Source organism: Schistocerca americana, chromosome 4 (assembly GCF_021461395.2).
Source record: "Schistocerca americana isolate TAMUIC-IGC-003095 chromosome 4, iqSchAmer2.1, whole genome shotgun sequence".
Classification (NCBI taxonomy): domain Eukaryota; kingdom Metazoa; phylum Arthropoda; class Insecta; order Orthoptera; family Acrididae; genus Schistocerca; species Schistocerca americana.
This window is the reverse complement of record NC_060122.1, coordinates 633,234,185-633,260,019: the sequence shown is the minus strand read 5'-3', so window position 1 is coordinate 633,260,019 and position 25,835 is coordinate 633,234,185. Positions and strand designations below refer to the sequence as shown.

Below are 25,835 nucleotides of genomic sequence, written 5' to 3'. Positions count from 1 at the left end.
TTATCACCAGTATTATAAATTCCTTGTCTGTTTTTTTTCTTTTCTGAAAAAAATGAAACACAGGCACAGAAAGTTGTTGAACAAGAATTGAACAAAAGTATTAATATGAATGATATTGAGTTCACATTATGTAACTGACAAATAAGATGACACCTTGAAATTCAATCCACTGATAATTATTGTGGACATTACTTCTAAATTAATTTATTGACACACACAATACAGCAACTTTGAGAAGAGCTTGTTTAATGTGACCATTAGTGTTAACTGGAATATGCATCCCAAAAATATTGCAATAAATTGTGGAATTAGTGATTAATAAGATACTGTGCTTATGACATCAAAGAATTTCCAATTTGTAAATTTCCTATAAAATAAATTTTCATTACAGTGTAAAACTCCATGCTACACATTAGTTATACAGGGAAAGACAGTCTATATGGAAACTAGTTTTACTTTTTTAATTTCACAGCTCATCCTAAATTCACTCTTGTCAAGTGTTGATATATTAGTATAATTAAGTAAAGCATCACATCGGGTATAAATGCCCGCGTTTCCCATATGAAGTGAAAACAATCTCTGGAAAGCATGTTGTATTGGTGAAATCATTGACTGTTGCTAGATTTGTTTCAAATGGTTTATTTTCTGACATAGTCACATACAATTTCAAGTAGAAAATACTGATTTTGTCTGTCACTGGCTATTTTCAAACCACAAGAAGGAAACAGTAGTTCACTCGAAAGCATTTCGGGGAAACCACTACCTCAATGTGATTTTCGCTAAGTGCAGGGGAGTGAACTCTGCTTCCTTCTCGTGATCTTAAAAAAGTCAAACACAGGCAAAACTAGTAATTACTTCTTGAAAATATATCTGACTGTCATGGAGAATAAACCACTTTTATTTATTTATTTTTATTTGTTTATTCATTCATCTACAGACAAATTTCTTTGTGTGGATGTTGTCATTACACACATATATATGTGTGCATCATTTATAATGGAGGTACATAAGATAATGGAACAAACAGAGTATACATAAGAAATTTATAATACAAATGTACATGTTGTTGTTGTGGTCTTCAGTCCTGAGACTGGTTTGATGCAGGTCTACATGCTACTCTATCCTGTGCAAGCTTCTTCATCTCCCAGTACCTACTGCAACCTACATCCTTCTGAATCTGCTTAGTGTATTCATCTCTTGGTCTCCCCCTACGATTTTTAACCTCAACGCTGCCCTCCAATACTAAATTGGTGATCCCTTGATGCCTCATAACATGCCCTACCAACCGATCCCTTCTTCTGGTCAAGTTGTGCCACAAACTTCTCTTCTCCCCAATCCTATTCAATACTTCCTCATCAGTTATGTGATCTACCCATCTAATCTTCAGCATTCTTCTGTAGCACCACATTTTGAAAGCTTCTATTCTCTTCTTGTCCAAACTATTTATCGTCCATGTTTCACTTCCATACATGGCTACACTCCATACAAATACTTTCAGAAATGACTTCCTGACACTTAAATCTATACTCGATGTTAACAAATTTCTCTTCTTCAGAAACGCTTTCCTTGCCATTGCCAGTCTACATTTCATATCCTCTCTACTTCGACCATCATCAGTTATTTTGCTCCCCAAATAGCAATACTCCTTTACTACTTTAAGTGTCTCATTTCCTAATCTAATTCCCTCAGCATCACCCGACTTAATTCGACTACATTACATTATCCTCGTTTTGCTTTTGTTGATGTTCATCTTATATCTTCCTTTCAAGACGCTATCCATTCCATTCAACTGCTCTTCCAAGTCCTTTGCTGTCTCTGACAGAATTACAATGTCATCGACGGACCTCAAAGTTTTTATTTCTTCTCCATGGATTTTAATACCTACTCCGAATTTTTCTTTTGTTTCCTTTACTGCTTGCTCAATATACAGATTGAATAACATCGGGGAGAGGCTACAACCCTGTCTTACTCCCTTCCCAACCACTGCTTCCCTTTCATGTCCCTCGACTCTTACAACTGCCATCTGGTTTCTGTACAAATTGTAAATAGCCTTTCGCTCCCTGTATTTTACCCCTGCCACCTTCAGAATTTGCAAGAGAGTATTCCAGTTAACGTTGTCAAAAGCTTTCTCTAAGTCTACAAATGCTAGAAACGTAGGTTTGCCTTTTCTTAATCTTTCTTCTAAGATAAGTCGTAAGGTTAGTATTGCCTCACGTGTTCCAACATTTCTACGGAATCCAAACTGATCTTCCCCGAGGTCTGCTTCTACCAGTTTTTCCATTCGTCTGTAAAGAATTCGCGTTAGTATTTTGCAGCTGTGACTTATTAAACCGATAGTTCAGTAATTTTCACATCTGTCAACACCTGCTTTCTTTGGGATTGGAATTATTATATTCTTCTTGAAGTCTGTGGGTATTTCGCCTGTCTCATACATCTTGCTCACCAGATGGTAGAGTTTTGTCAGGACTGGCTCTCCCAAGGCCATCAGTAGTTCTAATGGAATGTTGTCTACTCCTGGGGCCTTGTTTCGACTCAGGTCTTTCAGTGCTCTGTCAAACTCTTCACGCAGTACCATATCTCCCATTTCATCTTCATCTACATCCTCTTCCATTTCCATAATATCGTCCTCAAGTACATCACCCTTGTATAAATCCTCTATATACTCCTTCCACCTTTCTGCCTTCCCTTCTTTGCTTAGAACTGGGTTGCCATCTGAGCTCTTGATATTCATACAAGTGGTTCTCTTCTCTCCAAAGGTCTCTCTAATTTTCCTGTAGGCAGTATCTATCTTACCCCTAGTGAGACAAGCCTCTACATCCTTACATTTGTCCTCTAGCCATCCCTGCTTAGCCATTTTGCACTTCCTGTCGATCTCATTTTTGAGACGTTTGTATTCCTTTTTGCCTGCTTCATTTACTGCATTTTTATATTTTCTCCTTTCATCAATTAAATTCAATATTTCTTCTGTTACCCAAGGATTTCTATTAGCCCTCGTCTTTTTACCTACTTGATCCTCTGCTGCCTTCACTACTTCATCCCTCAGAGCTACCCATTCTTCTTCTACTGTATTTCTTTCCCCCATTCCTGTCAATTGTTCACTTATGCTCTCCCTGAAACTCTGTACAACCTCTGGTTCTTTCAGTTTATCCAGGTCCCATCTCCTTAAGTTCCCACCTTTTTGCAGTTTCTTCAGTTTTAATCTACAGGTCATAACCAATACATTGTGGTCAGAGTCCACATCTGCCCCTGGAAATGTCTTACAATTTAAAACCTGGTTCCTAAATCTCTGTCTTACCATTATATAATCTATCTGATACCTTTTAGTATCTCCAGGGTTCTTCCATGTATACAACCTTCTTTCATGATTCTTAAACCAAGTGTTAGCTATGATTAAGTTACGCTCTGTGCAAAATTCTACCAGACGGCTTCCTCTTTTATTTCTCTCTCCCAATCCATATTCACCCACTACATTTCCTTCTCTCCCTTTTCCTACTCTCGAATTCCAGTCACCCATGACTATTAAATTTTCGTCACCCTTCACTATCTGAATAATTTCTTTTATCTCATCATACATTTCTTCAATTTCTTCGTCATCTGCAGAGCTAGTTGGCATATAAACTTGTACTACTGTAGTAGGTGTGGGCTTCGTATCTATCTTGGGCACAATAATGCGTTCACTATGCTGTTTGTAGTAGCTTACCTGCATTCCTGTTTTCCTATTCATTATTAAACCTACTCCTGCATTACCCCTATTTGATTTTGTGTTTATAACCCTGTAGTCACCTGACCAGAAGTCTTGTTCCTCCTGCCACCGAACTTCACTAATTCCCACTATATCTAACTTTAACCTATCCATTTCCCTTTTTTACATTTTCTAACCTACGTGCCCGATTAAGTGATCTGACATTCCACGCTCCGATCCGTAGAACGCCAGTTTTCTTTCTCCTGATAACGACATCCTCTTGAGTAGTCCCCGCCCGGAGATCCGAATGGGGGACTATTTTGCCTCCGGAATATTTTACCCAAGAGGACGCCATCATCATTTAATCATACAGTATAGCTGCATGCCCTCGGGAAAAATTACGCCCGTAGTTTGCCCTTGCTTTCAGCCGTTCGCAGTACCAGCACAGCAAGGCCGTTTTGGTTATTGTTACAAGGCTAGATCAGTCAATCCTCCAGACTGTTGCCCTTGCAACTACTGAAAAGGCTGCTGCCCCTCTTCAGGAACCACACGTTTGTCTGGCCTCTCAACAGATACCCCTCCATTGTGGTTGCACCTGCGGTACGGCTATCTGCATCGCTGAGGCACGCAAGCCTCCCCACCAACGGCAAGGTCCATGGTTCATGGGGGGAGGAAATATACATATAGACAATTTATCACTGCATTACATTAGGCAGAAGAGCCTGGGTTCAACAAGAGAAATGAATTGTAAGACTCCTCTGATAATACACCTTGGCTTTATATTGTATGGAATAAATTTCAAACTACAATGTATTGTGTTTCCAAAGTTTCATGTGTTTGTTGCTTACAAGCATATTCCCTCCTCTTTTTCTACTTTGTAACTGGTCAACCTGCTTATATATTTGTAATAATCTTAAGTTGCATGAAGTCTTTAATGGAATAAAAACTATTTTTTCATAAATATTCCTTAGGATATGCTTTAAATTTATAGAGTTCCTTTATGTTTTTGATATCTTTTGTCAGTTGATTATATACCTTGATTCCTTAGTAAAAAATAGTTGTTTGGATCTTTTTACTATTCATTCTATCCAGGCACAAATAATCACTCTATTTGGTTTCATGATCATGTATGGAGCTGTTTGCTACATATTTCTCAATTTTTTCATAAAAACTGTGATTTGAATTACATATTTACTTGGAACTGTCAGACTACCCCATTTTTTGAATAGCTCAATGCAGTAGGCCCTTTTGTGATTTTCAAAAATCTCTCTAATAGAAATCAGCTAAGATGTTCTCTGAAAATAGCCTCACAGTTTTGAAGTGTGCAAATAATACTCGAAGAAAGTATTAATTAGAGCTCAAGTCTGTTACCAGTTCATATAGTTTTCGGCAGTCATCTGTTGATGAGACTGTAAAGAAACACTGCACTCAAGATGTGGATGATTAAATTCCAATTCCATACCTGTTGTATCTATTTTAGTGTTTCTACTAATCTCTGTACGTATAAGGGCATGCTGAAAATTTTTATCTCCAAATTGTTTATATGAAAACTTGTAACGCTTTTTAAACAAAACAAACATGATCAATATTCTACATTTTTATCTTCATGTCTACATATTTATTTCTCAATCTAGTCATCCTGGTGATGAAGACATTTCTCCCAATGAGTAACAGTTTGTTGACATCATCTCTGTAGAATGTTTGATTTTGTTGACAGATCTAGAGTCTCACTTTTCATTATATGCCACACTTACCTAAGAGCTGTGTCTGTGTTATCCAATGATTTTCTGTGCTGAGTTCATCAACCGAATTCCGATGAGTCTTGTTGTTTGCTATATACAGTCATCCACTCAAAGCTCTGTCACACACATTAAGGTTAATACCACTGTTTCCTTCATTACAAGCACTGCCAATCCAGAATCCCACAATACTGATGTCAATACAATCATCACCATACATTGCTTGCAGTCATTTATGGGTATCAATTGGTGGCATGTTTTCTGCTGTTAGAGACTCGAGTACAGTGTGCTGTTTCTCATGCACAGATATAGTGATGTTACACACCACCAGGTTATACACTATAATTTTGAGCTCACTAATAGCAGAGGGCTGCAACTTGTGCCAGTGAAGCAGGGAAGTCAATCATATTGAGAACAGAATAAAAATTTCTGAGCCACTACTTTTAGCCTGCCCTCATACACTCCTGGAAATTGAAATAAGAACACCGTGAATTCATTGTCCCAGGAAGGGGAAACTTTATTGACACATTCCTGGGGTCAGATACATCACATGATCACACTGACAGAACCACAGGCACATAGACACAGGCAACAGAGCATGCACAATGTCGGCACTAGTACAGTGTATATCTACCTTTCGCAGCAATGCAGGCTGCTATTCTCCCATGGAGACGATCGTAGAGATGCTGGATGTAGTCCTGTGGAACGGCTTACCATGCCATTTCCACCTGGCACCTCAGTTGGACCAGCGTTCGTGCTGGACGTGCAGACCGCGTGAGACGACGCTTCATCCAGTCCCAAACATGCTCAATGGTGGACAGATCCGGAGATCTTGCTGGCCAGGGTAGTTGACTTACACCTTCTAGAGCACGTTGGGTGGCACGGGATACGTGTGGACGTGCATTGTCCTGTTGGAACAGCAAGTTCCCTTGCCGGTCTAGGAATGGTAGAACGATGGGTTCGATGACGGTTTGGATGTACCGTGCACTATTCAGTGTCCCCTCGACGATCACCAGTGGTGTACGGCCAGTGTAGGAGATCGCTCCCCACACCATGATGCCGGGTGTTGGCCCTGTGTGCCTCGGTTGTATGCAGTCCTGATTGTGGCGCTCACCTGCACGGCGCCAAACACGCATACGACCATCATTGGCACCAAGGCAGAAGCGACTCTCATCGCTGAAGATGACACGTCTCCATTCGTCCCTCCATTCATCCCTGTCGCGACACCACTGGAGGCGGGCTGCACGATGTTGGGGCGTGAACGGAAGACGGCCTAACGGTGTGCGGGACCGTAGCCCAGCTTCATGGAGACGGTTGCGAATGGTCCTCGCCGATACCCCAGGAGCAACAGTGTCCCTAATTTGCTGGGAAGTGGCGGTGTGGTTCCCTACGGCACTGCGTAGGATCCTACGGTCTTGGCGTGCATCCGTGCGTCGCTGCGGTCCGGTCCCAGGTCGACGGGCACGTGCACCTTCCGCCGACCACTGGCGACAACATCGATGTACTGTGGAGACCTCACGCCCCACGTGTTGAGCAATTCGGCGGTACGTCCACCCGGCCTCCCGCATGCCCACTATATGCCCTCGCTCAAAGTCCATCAACTGCACATACGGTTCACATCCACGCTGTCGCGGCATGCTACCAGTGTTAAAGACTGCGATGGAGCTCCGTATGCCACGGCAAACTGGCTGACACTGACGGCGGCGGTGCACAAATGCTGCGCAGCTAGCGCCGTTCAACGGCCAACACCGCAGTTCCTGGTGTGTCCGCTGTGCCGTGCGTGTGATCATTGCTTGTACAGCCCTCTCGCAGTGTCCGGAGCAAGTATGGTGGGTCTGACACACCGGTGTCAATGTGTTCTTTTTTCCATTTCCAGGAGTGTAGTTTTCAAATCAATCTCTTCACAACTTCACTTTTACACTGTCTCTGACAGTTGCTGGGCTGTAAAACTCTAATGAACGAGTGAATAAATGCAGGTGGAGGTTTCTTCAGAAAAAAAAGATAGATAATTGAAGACAAAAAAATTTGAGAGGATATTGATGTGAGCTGCCTAGAATTTGCAATACATCCACCAAATCTTACAGAAACAATCTTTTAAGGGGAAATAGCAAACATAAACTGATCCCAGAATTTCAGCTGAAAAAACATAAATGCATGAGAAACATAACAAAAAATGCACAAAAATATATAGGAACCTAATATATATTGTAATCAGAAAACCTTGGTACCCTGAATTGCCAATAAAGCATTTTAGTAGAAGGACTGGACATCAGGGTTTAGGACAATCAGTCACCATTTATTACACATAAATGATTTATTCATCAAAGTTTTCAGAATTAAAACAAGCAACAAACTTTACATGAAAATATAGATGATTTTTTTAAATTCAAATGAACTTATGATTTTAAAACACTAATTCAACAATAAAAAGCTTTCTGATAGAAAAAGACAATAATTCAATTTAAAGGAACAAAAAAATTTGTTTGTCTCACCCTACAACAACCCCTTAGTGGGCAAGAGATCAGTAAGAAACACTTTACTTCAAATGACAATTTTAGCAATTGACAAACAGTCGGACAGAGAATGATAATTCTCAGAATTTATTAACAATGGATAATAAGTGCAAAGTGGTGTGATCATGCTAATAATAATTAGCCTGTAGAAGGAACAAGATTATGCCAAGAAAGGACAAGAATTTGATCCAGGGAAGTGAGGGATCACAGACCCTGCTTATTAGAGTAACTTTGAACAATATGCAATAATCACCACTAGCAGGGACAAGAAACCCTGATACCCTCAGTGAATACCACAGGCGAAATTCTTCATTCCCACCAATATTTTTAGGAAAGCATTGTCATTTGAACCTCTTTTTCTTTTAGAAGTACAAAAATACAACACCAGTAAAAACTTACCAGTCTTAATGCGCAACCCAAAGGTATGGTAATATACAAAACTAAAACCCTTTACTTTAACACAGAATTTAGTGACCGCTTGGAGAGCACAAGCTGTTAAAGCAAACACTCCAAAATTGTATCAAAGACACTGATGGGTAGTACAAAACAAAAACAACATATCTTTTATATGAATTCTGTGCATTGAGCGGGCTACAATAACACTTTCATGCACAATGGCAGACCCAGTTAATGCCTCACTAGCCCAACTGCCTGACAACTGGTGGGGGGACGAACAGAACTACTGTGAGATTACAGGCACGCAAAACAAGGCTCACAAGCCCCAACTAGGCTCATATGCTCACACCTATGCATAGCAGTACAAGGCACACAAGCAATCAAGTATAACATAGACACCTGAAGTGTGGAGCATACATTAGTAAATATTAAATTGTCAAGATGCCAACTGGATGCACACAAAATCAAATTAGTACAACTAAGCCCAGAACACGCGAATGAAACCTTAAGTGTAATGACACAGTTTCAATTGAGCATATGGAATACAATTTACAAACACATGGGGAGCTATAGCCAAATCAAGAGAACAACCCAGGGAAATTTAAATCTTAAAATCTTTGGGTCAAAACAATATTTAAATTTGCCATAAAACTAGTTCACAAAGTATTCAGTTGCAGTCATTGCTTATCCAGTGCAGAGGTGACACCCAAAACTCCCCACCAAATATCTGGTGAGAAAATAAGGCTGTCAAGTATAATCTCTGCTCGGCAGTCCAGTCTGCTTGGAACACACTAAATGACAGCACCAAAAGAGGGAAAACAACAACTAGCCACAATGATAAAAGATTTTCAAGGTATTAATGGCAGTGAAGTACAAGGAGGGATATGCCACATGTTGTCTAGTTTTAGCAACAGTCTTGTACACTCCTAAATGACCAGCCAGCACAGAATTGTGGAGATAATGGAAGATGGTTGGTACCAACTCCTTGGGTAGGCAGATCTTAAAATTCTTGCCCTTCCTTTCCTTACAGCAAATCATACCTTTATTGAAAACATAATTTCCCCAGGAACCCACACTTAGTAGAATGAATAGAAGGCTCTTGATCCTGTTAGTGCTTCAGACCCAAAAAGAATTCTAGTGCGTCACTTAAGACACACACAAGCTATAGGTGGAGCTTCTCGACCACTTCCAACATGACTGTCCCTAGCTGAGGAGGTTAGCAATTTGATTTTCTGTGCCTCTAATGTGTTTGACAGTAATTTGGAAAGCCAAGATGTGGACTGCCTGAAGAGCAATCCTCCTCATCTACCTTGGGCACCCCAACACACAACTTAAGGCATGGTTATCAGTCTTGAGTTGGAATTCCCTAAGCTCAAGATAAAATTTCTCTAAGGCAAAGAGAACCCACTCATAAAACAAATATATAAACTCAGCAGGAGACAATCTCTTCATGGTATATGCTATCGGACCGCATTGACCCTCAGTTTCCTATAAACAATGGCAGCAATGCTGGCACTTGAGGCAACATTCTGTACAATAAACAGCAACTCAAAATTAGGTATCCTCGAAACTGGTGGATTACTAGGAGCTTCTGTGATGGATTCAAACGAGGCTTGTTAACTTTTGCCCCACTCAAAAACTTCTCCCTTCCTACACACGCTATTAAGGGGGGCTGCCAGTTGTACCACATTAGGCACAAATTTGTGAAAGTTGGCCATGCCAGTAAACCTGGCTACCCCTCCTTGTTCTTAGATGGAGGGAATTTATGTAAATCATAATGGCTCTGAATTTTTTATCCTGCACTCAGTATTGGTTTAGGTATTACATGTCATTTATATAGCTCATCAGCTTTCCTGCTTCACTGACACAAATTCAATCCTCTGCCACTAGAGGGCTCCACATTGTGTAGCGTAACATGCCGATATGCAATGTACCTATCTCGGTGCATGAGTAACAGTATGCTGTAATTGAGAAAACTGAAAGCATTCATTCTAAAAGTTTGTCCATACGTGGAGCATCATCTCCTTCAGTGTGACATTTCCAGGGCACACTTGAGCACTGTGATATTTGCAACAATAAGACACATTGGGTTTTCTGTTATTGTTCATCCACAATATGGTCCCAACTTGACCTGTCTGATTTACCTGTTTCCAAAACTCGGAGAATACCTTCAAGCTCTTCACTTGGATAGTAAGCAAGTGGTGCAAGGAGATGTGAGATTGTGGCTCCATCAATAAAATCAAACATTCTACAGTGAGAGTATCAAACTGGTCTCTCATTTGGAGAAATGTGTTTATCAGCAGGGCGACTACATTGAGAAACAGATACGTAGACACAGAGAATAAGGATGTAAAGTGTTAATAACATTTGTTTTATTTAAAAAGCTTTAAGAGTTTCCTCATTAAAAAATCAGAGGCATTACTTTTCAGCAAAACATTGTATATATAATCTGTTCCAGGCCTGACACTTTAATTGAAATTTATTTTATTTTGCAGCTTGCTGTTAATGCAGGTCACACAGAAGGTAATACCACTCATCCTACTATTAATATTGGAGGTCGTACAAAAGCTAATGTCAGTGATCCAATCATCAAGAATATATCAGCTTTTGCACTGCCTGTAATTGATAACAGATTAGATGGAACTTTCAAGATAGCTCGAATAATCAGTGCAGAAACTCAGGTAAAGAAAAAACTCAACTTCAAAATATGATTGTAACATTTGGAAGTGCTGAAGTTAATGTGCTGCAATTTCAGTCTGTCCTTTTTATTGCTATTAATTATAAAGGACATATCTGTATAATCTCTTAAAATAAAATACCCTTGCATGTCACTGAATGGTACTACTGATCTATCAGGTTATTATTATTGTGATCATCAATAGTAATACCCCTCTTATTCTTTACAGCTAGCTGCATAAAAGTATCAGTTCTATTAAGGTTATTGTAATGGATAATCTTGAGTCTGATTTGTGAAAATTTTGCTGCTGCTGTATTAATGAACTGCTGCAAATATACCTCTTGCACATGCTTGTCAATGATTTTCATTGAAGTGATGAGGTTCATTTGGAGGAGTTCTTTACTAATATCAGTAGGCTATATCTTTTATTTAGAACTAGGCATCTTGCATGAATCATTCTGTTAAAATGCCTCCTTTTTCCGTATTGTTTTTATATAACACCATGGTTATCAGTTTTCTTCTCCAAAGTGTGTATTTTCCTTTGGTTTTATTGTATTTCTGAAGGTTTCCCACTTTCTATTGTTGTCACTCCTATTTAATATTTTCAATTCATTTTTATTAAAATATGTATGTCAGTATGATGTTTTGTTGGAAATTGCAACAGTGGAACTATGCTGTGTAAAAACAAAAGTGAATTATTACAAAAACGTAAAATTAATAGTACTATTTATTTAAATCATGTAGTATCACTATTGGTTCCAAGCTGACAGAGGCATTCTCAGATGTCTGTGAATGTTTAAAATTAGATGTACCGTGTGCTATACACTTGATGCTTGTTTTTACCACAACAAGAAAAATTAAACATCACAAGTACAGCAGAAGTTAAATGCAGTTTTAAATATGAACACCCATCTGGATATGAATATGTTGGTGCAGTATCATTAATGTCACTTTTTGTTTTATAATAAATGATGTTACTAACAGTGATTGGCTGGTTAGTTAGTTTCATGTTCCATGAATAAGTTGCATGATAATTCATCATGGTATGAAATAAGTTATTGTATGTTCACATGCAAGTTATTGTTATTATTAATAATATTATATATATTTTTAAATACACAGATGTGAGTTAACTACTCCTACCTGCCACCTTTTACACTTTACAATAACAGAAATTCTTCCATGGAATATAAGGAGCTGGTTGCTGTTTTTACTTTTTTTATAAGGATTAACCTATACAAGTCAACATACTTGCTGAACTCCCTTACCTGAGCAAGAAGCCAGCATATGGATTCTGTAAAGCTTTTGATTTATTTTTCTGCAACATAATCATAGTTTATGGGTTACAAAGGTTGTGTAAATTCCCAGTGAGATCACACACAATTCAAACTAAAGGAAGGTACACAATCAACTTGTACAGCATTACAACAAGATGCTCAAGCTTTCTTTGCTCTTCATCTGTATCACTTTCTCGAAGGCAATACTTGTAACGCCTCTGTACTGTGGCAAGCCTTGCCTAGCAGTGTAGATGGGTGTTCATAATGCAGATATGTGTCATATGGATCGTAGATTGGAAGTACAAAGCACAGTAGGCCCATAAAGTTTATGTATTTAAATTTTTTTAGCTTTGGAAGCACAATGCCTTTCACTGCATTCTAAAGGTAGTCTCAGGGGTTAACCTGTTTAGAAAGTGTTTTTTTTTCCTTCTACTTGAGCAACCACATCTTGTTAGTGCTCTGAAACATAAATTTCTCTCCAACAGTGACATTTAGTTTTCTCAGTGATCCTTAAATAATGACACTCATTCAGATAATGCTGACTCAGTGGAGCCTTATCTGCACATGCATGACAGTACATGTACAATTATGTTACAAAAAGCCATGCAAAAAATGTGATTTTTCTGGGAGTCATATGTGGGTTCAGTTGATTATAGAGATAAAAGGTCAAATCTATTAGCCCTTGGCCTAGTGACCATTTCTATACATATCAGAAGAAAGGACATAATTTAGCTCTCCTATAGCACAGAGTCAAAATTTAAACATTAGACACTTGCTCCAGACCAAGCAAATTGAGGATTTTGGTTGGTTCTTTTGCATTATAATAATCAGTAGTTCTGCATACTCACTGACTGGGTCACAACGGTAAAAGTCAACCATCAGGCAAGATAAGACATTATTCCTCATATGACACCGTTTGGAATTTATCCATCATCAGATATCCAGGAGCAATTGCTGGACGTGGATATGGTTTTTCTGCTTATATGTGAAACAAACATTTGCATAACTTTGCACGTTTAGATTCTTTTGCATTAGGTGTAGTTTAGGACAGGCCTTAGGCAGCTTATAAAAGCACCATTTGTTCATGGGCAGTTCCTGAGAAATCCCAAAAAACCATAATTTTTGGGTACCAAAATTGGGGATGGCCAATTCTATTATCTCTGTTCACCGCAAATTGTAGAAATTTTCACCATCTATTCGTAAGATGATATTCTCAGGAACTTAGAAACTTTTTTTATAACATTACCAAGATCAGGAAGTTCAAAGTTACCGTATTTATGCACATAAAATATGCCTGTAATATCTGGTCTGAGGAATAAATGTAGTTTTAACCAATGTAACACTTGGCAAGAGATGTGGGGTCATTCTGACGTCATTGCAAGGATTCTGAGTTCAGAAAACTATGTTTCTAGTTGGCTTTTTTCAACATTGAGTGGTGCCACATGGCAGTGTAAGCACCTTATAAAAATTTATTCTGTCATATTACATTCTTTGTACTTGCAAGTCAAACACCACATTTTTTGGTACACTGTAGGTGTAGCCTAAAAATGTTGTGCACTTTTATGTAAAGTAACGTGCAGGAAACTTTAATTTGATGGGAGATGATTTTGTGTTGACCTTATATTATGCTTGCCAATGGCCTTGGTGTAGTTGTAACACCAGGTCCTATCAGATCTCTAAAGGTAAGTGCTGTTGGGCTCGACTAGCACTTGGATGGGTGACAGTCTGAGTCTGCCCAGTGTCACTGGCAAGGGGGAAGCACTAAGCCTTTGTGAGGTCAATTGAGGAGCTATTTGGCTGAGAAGTAGAGGCTATGGTCACAAAAACTGACAATGTCCAGGAGAATGGTATGCTGACCACATGCCTGTCCAAATCCACATCCAGTGACCTGTATTGTCTGAGGATGGCATGGCAGTCAGTCAGTGTCTGAGAACTGCTCAGACAGAGTTATTTTAGGCTTACTTATTTCTTGTTTATACATGTCAAAGTATGTAAATGTGTAGAAGTATATAAATAAGCTGTCAAAACTCTACTGACCTATAGAATTCTTTTTATAAAAGCAGCACACCCAGCTGTGGCAGGAGAAAGAAGGGAAGAAGTTGAAAAATACTTCTACTGGAAAATAAAAAGCTGAATATTCTCCTGTTTAAAGAACTATGAGAGAAAAAAGGGGAACCAGCTGTTACAATCCTGATTCTATCTTTCTCACCAAAAATTTTGGCATGTGTTCATATTCACACATTTTTTGTGCTGAAAGAGAGTAGCAGAGAGACAGTGGCAGTGGAAGAGAAGGAAGACAGTGCCAGACAGACAGGAAGAGAGAGGAGACAGTGATGGTCAGAGAGAGAAAGTGGCCATGAAAGAGAAAGAGAGCTATATGAAGGCAATTGCAGTGGGAGCCAAAGAGTGAGGAGACACTGGAAATGAAAAAGATGAGTGGAGACCATACTTAGGTTTGGGGGTGTGTGGACCCATCAAGACCACCGAAATTTAAAATGAAAAAATTTGATCATGCTGCCCCATCCCATATACTCATGTATTAGAGTTGACTGCTCTAGGAATTGAAACCCCCACACCATTCCATCCTCGAGGGCACATGTGGAGAGGAGACAATGGTTGTTGAAGAGAAGGGCAGCAGACTGTAATTGAGAAAGAAAGAGACAGTGGCAATGGGAGAGAAAAAGAATGGGGCAAAGACAATGGCAGTGGGGCAGAGTCGTGGAGAAGGAGACAGTGGTATGGATGAGTGAGAGAAATGGTTGAAGACTTTTGACAGTGGAACAGACAGACAAAAGAAAGTGCCAATTGGAGAAAAACCATGTCTCTGGGAGATGGATGTATATAGACAGTGCAGTGAGAGGGAGATACTGAGTATGGTTTCACTAAAAAACTGAAACTAAAAAGAAAACTATGCCCAAACAGTCCATGAAGGCCCATTGGTACCAAAGAGCTGCCATGTTGTCCTCACACCACAGGTGTCACTGGTTGCAGATACGGAGGGGCATGTGGTCAGCACACCGCAACTCCGGCCGTATGTCAGGTTATGAAACCAGAGCTGCTACTTCTCAGTCAAGTAGGTCCTCAGTTTATCTAACAAGGGCTGAGTGCACCCCGCAGTGCACCCATCCAAGCACAAGCCCAGCCTGACAGCACTCAATTTTGGTGATCAAACAGGAACTTGTGTTACCACTGTGACAAGGCCTTTGGTGAAGGTTTCACTACAGAGAGAAACAAGGGGAAAAGGATTGAGAATGTTCTGTGTTAAGAGTACAAATTTGTTTGCATGCTAAATTTTTGGTGAGGAAGGCTGAATGAGGACTGATGCAGCTTATTTCGCACTTATGTCAGAGTCTTTTAAAGAGGAGCATATTTGACTTTTGTGCTCTGCCAGATGCATTTTTCAACTGGTGGTTAATGTTTCCATACTTGTATTGTTCACGACCCCCAGACAGAATTTTACTACCAGATGGCTTCTATTTTCCCAACCACAGTTACAACCAAAGGCTTCAATGTACTTCACACCTGGTGGTCATGTTTGGAAAAATCTCAATAAGCAAGAAATTGGTTTTTGGTGATCTCAATGATACTCATACAGTCTCTTAATCCATTTCACCTGACATTATGGTTGAAAATCTTACTCCCTAAAGTGTTGTCAAGTTCAAAGTCCATATCAAAATCCATACTTATTACTTCCAAATCACAGTGTGCCATTTGAGGGTAACAACAAGAACAGTAGGGCTATGCAGTTATCTCTATTGTCCACTGAGAAAAACTGATGAAATCAGACCTTGTAGTTGGTTCTCCTGCTAAATTTCAGCACCCATCGGATTCCCAACTTGCCTTCCTCATTCTCTCAACGAAAAACACAAACACTTCCAAATCTATACAAACAGAAACTGCATTTAGCTCTGTTGGCCTCTAAGTGTTTTGTCCAAACAAATTGCAAAAATGCAGACTTTGCAGTTGTTGATGTTGTGGTCTTCAGTCCTGAGACTGGTTTGATGCAGCTCTCCATGCTACTCTATCCTGTGCAAGCTTTTTCATCTCCCAGTGCCTACTGCCACCTACATCCTTCTGAATCTGCTTAGTGTATTCATCTCTTGGTCTCCCTCTATGATTTTTACCCTCCACGCTGCCTTCCAGTACCAAATTGGTGATCCCTTGATGCCTCAGAACATGTCCTACCAACCGATCCCTTCTTCTGGTCAAGTTGTGCCACAAACTTCTCTTCTCCCCAATCCTATACAATACTTCCTCATTAGTTATGTGATCTACCCATCTAATCTTCAGCATTCTTCTGTAGCACCACATTTCGAAAGCTTCTGTTCTCTTCTTGTCCAAACTATTTATCGTCCATGTTTCACTTCCATACATGGCTACACTCCATACAAATACTTTCAGAAATGACTTCCTAACACTTAAATCAATACTGGATGTTAACAAATTTCTCTTCTTCAGAAACGCTTTCCTTGCCATTGCCAGCCTACATTTTATATCCTCTCTACTCCGACCATCATCAGTTATTTTGCTCCCCAAATAGCAAAACTCCTTTACTACTTTAAGTGCCTAATTTCCTAATCTAATTCCCTCAGCATCACCCGACTTAATTAGACTACATTCCATTATCCTTGTTTTGCTTTTGTTGATGTTCATCTTATATCCTCCTTTCAAGACACTGTCCATTCCATTCAACTGCTCTTCCAAGTCCTTTGCTGTCTCTGACAGAATTGCAATGTCATCGGCGAACCTCAAAGTTTTTATTTCTTCTCCTTGAATTTTAATACCTACTCCGAATTTTTCTTTTGTTTCCTTTACTGCTTGCTCAATATACAGATTGAACAACATAGGGGAGAGGCTACAACCCTGTCTTACTCCCTTCCCGACCACTGCTTCCCTTTCATGTCCCTCGACTCTTATAACTGCCATCTGGTTTCTGTACAAATTGTAAATAGCCTTTCGCTCCCTGTATTTTACCCCTGCCACCTTTAGAATTTGAAAGAGAGTATTCCAGTCAACATTGTCAAAAGCTTTCTCTAAGTCTACAAATGCTAGAAACGTAGGTTTGCCTTTCCTTAATCTTTCTTCTAAGATAAGTCGTAAGGTCAGTATTGCCTCACGTGTTCCAATGTTTCTACGGAATCCAAACTGATCTTCCCCGAGGTTGGCTTCTACTAGTTTTTCCATTCGTCTGTAAAGAATTTGTGTTAGTATTTTGCAGCTGTGACTTATTAAACTGATAGTTCGGTAATTTTCACATCTGTCAACACCTGCTTTCTTTGGGATTGGAATTGTTATATTCTTCTTGAAGTCTGAGGGTATTTCGCCTGTTTCATACATCTTGCTCACCAGATGGTAGAGTTTTGTCAGGACTGGCTCTTCCAAGGCCATCAGTAGTTCCAATGGAATGTTGTCTACTCCGGGGGCCTTGTTTCGACTCAGGTCTTTCAGCGCTCTGTCAAACTCTTCACGCAGTATCATATCTCCCATTTCATCTTCATCTACATCCTCTTCCATTTCCATAATATTGTCCTCAAGTACATCGCCCTTGTATAGACCCACTATATACTCCTTCCACCTTTCTGCTTTCCCTTCTTTGCTTAGAACTGGGTTTTCATCTGAGCTCTTGATATTCATACAAGTCGTTCTCTTATCTCCAAAGGTCTCTTTAATTTTGCTGTAGGCAGTATCTATCTTATCCCTAGTGAGATAGGCCTCTACATCCTTACATTTGTCCTCTAGCCATCCCTGCTTAGCCATTTTGCACTTCCTGTCAATCTCATTTTTGAGACGTTTGTATTCCACTTTGCAGTTACCAAAGGAAAATTTCAGATTACTTTAAAAAATCAAAAGCTCTTTTAGACACACTTAGACTTAGCCACGAGCTTTGGTGCACGCATTGTAGTGCAGCATTTATCATTGTTAGCTGATGTGGGTTGCTAGTTCAAACCATACCCCCTACAGTTAATTGTTATTTAGTATTTATCATTTCTGGAAGGTTCTTGAAATATATTATGTTTGTATATTCTAAAATACATTTATTGTTTTTCTCTTCTCTTACACATTTATTTTCCCGTTGAAATCACTATGCCTGGATGAGGTTGCTAGATAGATACTAGTCTCAACAGAAGACAGATTTTTCCTTTAAGATCCATGTTTCCCATACTATCTGCTTTCTAGAAGTGCCGAAAGAACTGTGAGTTGAGACCAACACAATGATAATGGTATTGTGATTGTTCATCTCCAGCTACCACTTTTTCTTAACTAATTTTCTTCCCCACATTAAGTGATACTCCTCTTATTATCCATTTTTTGCAATGTATTCCTGGAGATGCCTCCTGATAGTAGGGTTTGACCTCCCTTGACATAAAAAATATAAGAACTTGACACTTAATAACTCATTTAACCCCCCTCCATCCTATTTCCTTAGTGGAATGTTAGCATTATATAAATCTTATGATTCAATTCTAGATAGTAGCCCGAGTGACAGAAGTGTGCGTGCATGCATGTGTGTGTGTGTGTGTGTGTGTGTGTGTGTGTGTGTGTGTGTGTATGTATATGTGTGTTTTTGTCATGTTGTTCAATCTAACTTCTTGACACTGTTGTGCTGTTGTGAAGTCCTTGGTATTAGAGATTGGTTTGCAAACATTATCTGTCTTTGGCAAATAATAAGGAGGGGGAGATGGGTTATGATTGCACCCAGTCATGCCTGTCATACATAGCATTCACTTTCCCATTCCCGGTGCCTCCTACTGCCTCAAGGGCAACAAACTCTACTTCATTACTACCCTTTCCACGTACACCCACTGCAAGACATGTGCTCTATATTTCTAGGTTCCACTATTCCAATCCACCCAAGCCTTTCCCAACAGTATCAGCCATTTGTCCTTCTTGAACTCTGTAAATTTCTCCTCAATTTCCTTCTTAATACTTGCTAATCATTACACAGTTATGTGAATCACAACGTAACTTATAACTGGGGAATGTGTTCTGTCACTGTTTGATGAGTGGCTTTTTTTTCTATCCTATTAAATTACTTTGTCAAAAACTGATTATTTTCATTGTTATATTAGCCCATATGAAAACATTACTTTAGGCACACACAGCATAAAGGACAAAATTGTCTTAATCACCCTTTATTTCTAAGCAAATGAAAATTAAATGGCCTACAATATTATCACAATTTCGATTTCATGAATGGTAAACTGGAGTTTGAAATTATTTATGGGCATGAATGGGTCTGGCTGATCAACAGCTTTATATTTGCAATGCTCTGTATGCCGTTTTCAGCACTGATATTTCGGCCGACAACTACGTAGGAGCTATAGGAGTGATCACATAGAACTTTTTCAACTCAGTAGGGACAGTCATACAGTTGATAGAACTTGGCTTTCTTTTCTAAGAGACCAGACCAGTGATAGTTTCAGACTAGAACCAAATCACCTACCTTAATCATAGGGCTCTTGGCTATGCAGTCATAGTGACCTTCCTGCGAGCTTCATTCCTCCTCATTCTTGCTAGAGCATTTGACAATTTTGTTTGTAGTTCCTCTTCTGGGGAAGGAGGTAATTGCACTGTGGCTCTGAGGGGCATAATTACTGGCCCCCCAAACATAAGTTCAGCTGGGGAACAGCTTTTAGCATCGTGAATTAAACTGTTAATGATCTCTTTGAACTGCAGGAAATACGGAACCTATTTGGTATTTCGAGCTGAACAGTGAATCCTTGCCAGGTTCCCCATTTTGTGAAAACCCATTAAACTGCTTTCATGGCTGCATGGCAAATGCTTGTCTGGTGAATACAGGGCCCACAAGAAAGACAGGTCGCAGCATGTACATCATGAAGGCAGGCCTGAGCTCACTCGCTTGCTTAACTAAGCAGACAAAATGCACTTCTAAACCTGTTAAATCACAACTGGGTGTGTATGTGCCAATGAAAATTACATCTTCTACTGGAATCTGGTATTGTGAAGTCTTATTGACTACTGGTCATACAACAAAATTTGAGATCAATTCTCGACATAAATGGTATAACAGCTTGTTTGTAGCATTTAATCTCTGCTGCATAACAGTCCTCATTTCATACGACATGTGTTGTCTTATGCAAGTGTTTATCATTTTGACATGATTTTAATTTTATTGTACCCCAATGCAGCCTTAACCAATAATTAGTGGGCCTAAGCACTTTCTATCACCATAATAGTGGATTCCAGAAGAAGATGCAATTCTCGTTTGTACATATACATCCAGTTATGAGCTAACCGGTGTAGAAATGCAGTTTTTCTGCTGAGTAGAGCGAGCAAGTTTTTCTGCTGAGTAGAGCAAGCTAGTGAGCAAGCTCGGCCTACCTTCATGATGTACGCATTGCGGCCTGTCTTTCACATAGGCCTCAGGTGAATGGTGATTCCTCACTGCTGCATTGTAGTGATCAAGGCCCAAGATATGAACTGTGGTCAATTGTCCAACAAGATCACTTTGGGGTTACCAAACTTATCAATGTAATGCCACAAACACCTCAAAAGAACAATAGCTGATGTGATTCTCATGGAATAGAACATAATATACAGGGTGTATCAAATAGAATCATCTGGTTTAAAAAAAGCATAACTATTATGTTACTTGAGATATGTGCGTGAACAATGTACTGTTGGAAAGAGCAGACTTTCAAGTTTTACATGGTTCCTGATAGGTAGCAGCAGTGTGTGCCCACTTCAGGTCTAGTAAAAATGGTGTCGGGACAACAGAAAGTGTTTTGTGTTCTACATTTTGCACAGTTCAGCATGACTTTCGTACTGGGTATGGTGCGGATCCTCCTATAGCACAGAACATTAGATAATGTCATGAACAGTTCCAAGAAACAGGTTATTTGTGTAACGGCAAATCGCTGGGCCATCCTCAAGTGCCTGACAGACTTCGACTGCATCCACCATAGTTTCACGGAGAGGCTGCAGAAACCAGTTTGCCATGCAGCTCAACGTGCCCCCGATGTCCATCTAGCATGTGTTGTGTTAATGTTTACACATGAAACTATACAAAATTCAGCTACTGCAAACTCTTCATGAAGGTGACAAGCAACAAACAACAACATGTGGAGTTCTGTAATTTTGTTCTGATACAGGAAGCACGTATCTTGATATGCCTGAGAACTTTCTTTTCCCACAGCCGGAGACTGATTTGATTGACTTCATCCATCAACAGGATGTGACACCGCTCACTGGCATCTGGAAATGCATGTATTTTTAAATCAAAGGATTACTGAACATTGAATCTGTCACACTGGAACAAATGATTCAACCTTATGTTACTGGTCTCCAAGGTCACTGGACCTTACTGTATGTGATTATTTCTTGTGGAGGGTTTATAAAAGACTCTGTTTATATGCCTCCGTTACCAACAACAATGAATGAACTGAGATCTCACATAACAGCAGCTGTGGAAGCTGTAACTCAAGACATGCTCCCTGCAGTGTGGGAACAATTTGAATACCGCATTGACATGTGCTGTGCATCTCAAGGGTGAATATTAAATACCTATGAAAAGGTATGAAAAAAAACTCTTTTTGAATTTCCCATTCACCAAAAAACAAAAATCATTGTTTATGTTTACTAGTTTCAGGAATACAGGCATGGAAAATTGGATGATTCTTTTTTGATACACCCTGTACTTTGTAAATTAATCTAGGATGGCAAAAAGAAACTGAGTTCCACCTCTGCCTATAGGGAGACTTCCCACTACATATCTACTGACAATAGTTCTCACATTGCAGATACAAAAACATGCTGCATTAATCTCATAATTCTTTCTCTTGCTGGCTTAGCCCTCTGGCACAGAAGACACTTAGTTAATTGTTTGACAGTAACTGATTCCATCTTCTTGGAGTGCACATCCTGTTTCAGCATAGCGAGACACTTTGCCACCTGTCTAAATAACAGGTGGGTCCACTCCATGAGCTTGGCCTGTCTTGCATTTCCACAAATGAGGTGGCCTGATGCATCAAGGTCAGATGGCTCCCTTCCCTAATCCTTTTCTCAAGCTTTTCCTCAGGCAACCAGGCGATGGGGGACACTCTCACTTGGCAGGGCCATCTGTTTCCTGCAGGACTGCGAGGCTGTACCAGGGAATCCACCTAAGCTGCCAGCAGCTGGGTAAGCCACACTGCTGAGGAGCACCCGTTCAGTGGCTCACAGAATTGCAGAGTATGTCTGCTCTTGTTCACTCAAATGCTGACTTTTTCATGCTCACAATCAATTATGACATTGATGCAACTCAGTCAATAAGCACCCAGGATTACAGGTACTGACAGTCATGCCACAACCAGAGCAAGCTGGTGTGATGTATATCCTTTGCAGTGACAATTACAATAACACCTGCTTGTTTTACCAGCTTGGATTGTGCACCAGTGGCGCCCTTCATACTTCTCACTGTCCCACCCATAAGTCCTCCAAAGAATTCAGTGAGGAGTTCACCACCCTTGCTGAATAACTACACAAAGCCAGCAGGAGTAATGCGACTGTGCTTGTCAGTTTTCTGTCACAACTCCCATAATAGAAGCAAAAGCTGTCAGTTGTATGTCATTATTGTTCTGAGATGCCACACAGCACCAATTGTCCTTGCATTTCCTTCCTTTCAAATTAAAATGCTGCACTGACAGAACATTGCTGTCATCCTGATTATTCAGATGGGAGTTTTTGCCTTGTCTTGACCTGTCTGACCATTGTCTTGTCTGGACCTATTGGCTCTAGAAGTTTGATTCAGTGGTTGTGCATTGCCGTGACCCATTCCTAAGATAGGTACAGAGCAATAGTTTCTCTCCTCTTGAAAGTTGTTTAGTGCTGACAGTATTTCCAAAGACTATTGTATACTGACAATTAATAATTGTTACCTCACCCATTCTGGTATCCTATTATATCTTAATGGAATCATTTCCTTGGGATCTATGGGTGGCTCTAGCTCCGCTATACAGCCAAATCTTCACAGAGAAAAATCTCCTGCAGACTCCTGCCACTACGTCTGAAATGCGGCTCCGTCATCAGACATCATATAACTCTCTCCTGATGTGCACAGTTCTAGTAGTGAGCCAGGGACTCACGGCTCAGCTGCACAAGATCTGCACCATACCATCCAGCTATTTCCACCACAGGCATGCCTTGGATATGAGGTGTTGTCCAAACGGTTCAGTAATTGCTGTTGACTGATTTTACCAGACTTGTGCCAATCTTGGAAACTTTTGGAGAGGTGCATGGGATGAACTTTCGAATTCATTCCCCTAAAACACTCCCAGTTAGGGGAAATGTAAGGAATTGTCTGTTGTGCAAACAGGTGAGTGTAGCTTCCAAGCAAGTGGGGTAATTCTTTTTTCATCTAATTCAAAATGCTTGTTCAAACCAGAACAGTAGTGGCTCTCTTGATAGAAGTTTTAGATATAATATTATTTCATTGGTCTGCCTCAGTAGCGATTCCTATGGGTGCAGCCACTGGTGCTCACCAAAGTCCCTTCATCAGCTGACAAAAGGGCAGCAACCAAATCTAATCCTTCTGACAGCCTGCCATTCTCTGTGATGTGCATACTCAGAGCAGCCACTCATAACGTTCCCCTCTCCTGCAATTTTTGGAGACAACAGCTGTCCCATCCCAGACCCAGAAATTTGCTGGACAGGCACTGCACTGGCAATCTTATCACCTATTTTTGATTCTAACTGAAATACCATGTATTACGTGGCAACCTTGTCCACAATCTTTGTTTAAAATTCTCCCAATTTTTCCTCTGCTGACTCAAGCCAGAATTCCAGAGTACTGAACATTTTGCTGTGAACAGAAATGACTGTACTGGACTCTCCTACCCATCTACTCAGCACTTCAAGCTTAATTTTTTCACTCTTCAATTTCACAAGTGACATTTACTACTTGCTCATCAACCCCTTTAAACCTAACACCTATGAACAGGGCTTTTCCTTCATCTTATTCCATGCTACCTTATTTTCAACTCAGACCTGGTCTAGCACATCACCATGCTTCTGCAGATCAACAGCCTGCACATCAGCAATTGCGGCTAAAACCTGCTTTTTAACTCTGAGCTTAGTTTCTCACGTTGTGCACACAAATCCGCACTGAAAAAGGTGCACAATTCTGCACTTCGTACATGTAACTCCTGTAATTGTGCTCACAGTTCCAGTGCTTTGAGTTGTAATTACTGCCAGCAACTGGTCCAACATAGCCTCCATCACATCTGCAACAACAGCTCGTCAAAAAAAGCGTCACTTGCCAGGTTGTGATTTGCAACTGCAAACTGCGGTGTTGATGGAGGCATGGGGGTCTCCTTGATGTCAGCATGCTGAGGGCAGTGATGTCAGTGTCAGTGTCACTGGTGGCACTGTGGGCCACAACTGCATTGGTCGGCACTGCCACACTGGTGGCGGCTTAGTTGTAGCAGTGTCAGTCATAGCTGTGGCCAGCAGTTCTCATTCCCGGGGCAAGGAGCCAGGGTGGTCTGCCAGCTCACCCACCTTGGTTGCTGAGCATTGTCTATTAGCAAGGGAAACCCCATACAAAGGCTGGGTTCTGCTGCTTCTGGGGGAAGGTGCTGTGCATGACCTAGTAGATAGTGTCGGAAGTTCCATGCGGCTTTTGCAGATGATGCTGTAGTATACAGAGAAGTTGCAGCATTAGAAAATTGTAGCGAAATGCAGGAAGATCTGCAGCGGATAGGCACTTGGTGCAGGGAGTGGCAACTGACGCTTAACATAGACAAATGTAATGTATTGCGAATACGTAGAAAGAAGGATCCTTTATTGTATGATTATATGATAGCGGAACAAACACTGGTAGCAGTTACTTCTGTAATGTATCTGGGGGTGTGCATGCGGAACGATTTGAAGTGGAATGATAAGATAAAATTAATTGTTGGTAAGGCGGGTTCATTGGGAGAGTCCTTAGAAAATGTAGTCCATCAACAAAGGAGGTAGCTTACAAAACACTCGTTCGACCTGTACTTGAGTATTGCTCATCAGTGTGGGATCCGTACCAGATCCGGTTGATGGAGGAGATAGAGAAGATCCAAAGAAGAGCGGCGCGTTTCGTCCTAGGGTTATTTGGTAAGCATGATAGCGTTACGGAAATGTTTATCAAACTCAAGTGGCAGACTCTGCAAGAGAGGCGCTCTGCATCGCGGTGTAGCTTGCTGTCCAGGTTTCGAGAGGGTGCGTTTTTGGATGAGGTATTGAATATATTGCTTCCCCCTTCTTATGCCTCCCGAGGAGATCATGAATGTAAAATTAGAGAGACTAGAGCGTGCATGGAGGCTTTCCAGCAGTCGTTCTTCCCACGAACCATACACGACTGGAACAGAAAAGGGAGGTAATGACAGTGGCACGTAAAGTGCCCTCCGCCACACACTGTTGGGTGGCTTGCGGAGTATAAATGTAGATGTAGATGTAGATCTTGCAAGTCATCCTGCCTTTGTTCTTCTCTGTCTGCCAAACCACCTGTTCTGTACTGCAAGCATTCCTTCATGGTGAAATTGCTGCTGCTTGCAACAAGAAAAGAATAATAAGACCCAC

The 25,835-nt window shown here is 40.4% G+C and overlaps 1 protein-coding gene across 1 annotated transcript in view; it reads left to right on the top strand.

The window, feature by feature from the left end:
* The window catches only part of LOC124612511 (cystatin-like), a 100,717-nt gene that overhangs the window by 22,219 nt on the left and 52,663 nt on the right, over window positions 1-25,835 (top strand). Inside the window, exon 2 of the mRNA XM_047140757.1 lies at window positions 10,826-11,011. Within this exon, the coding sequence (XP_046996713.1) occupies window positions 10,826-11,011 (186 nt within the window). The remainder of the gene's footprint in view (window positions 1-10,825; window positions 11,012-25,835) is intronic.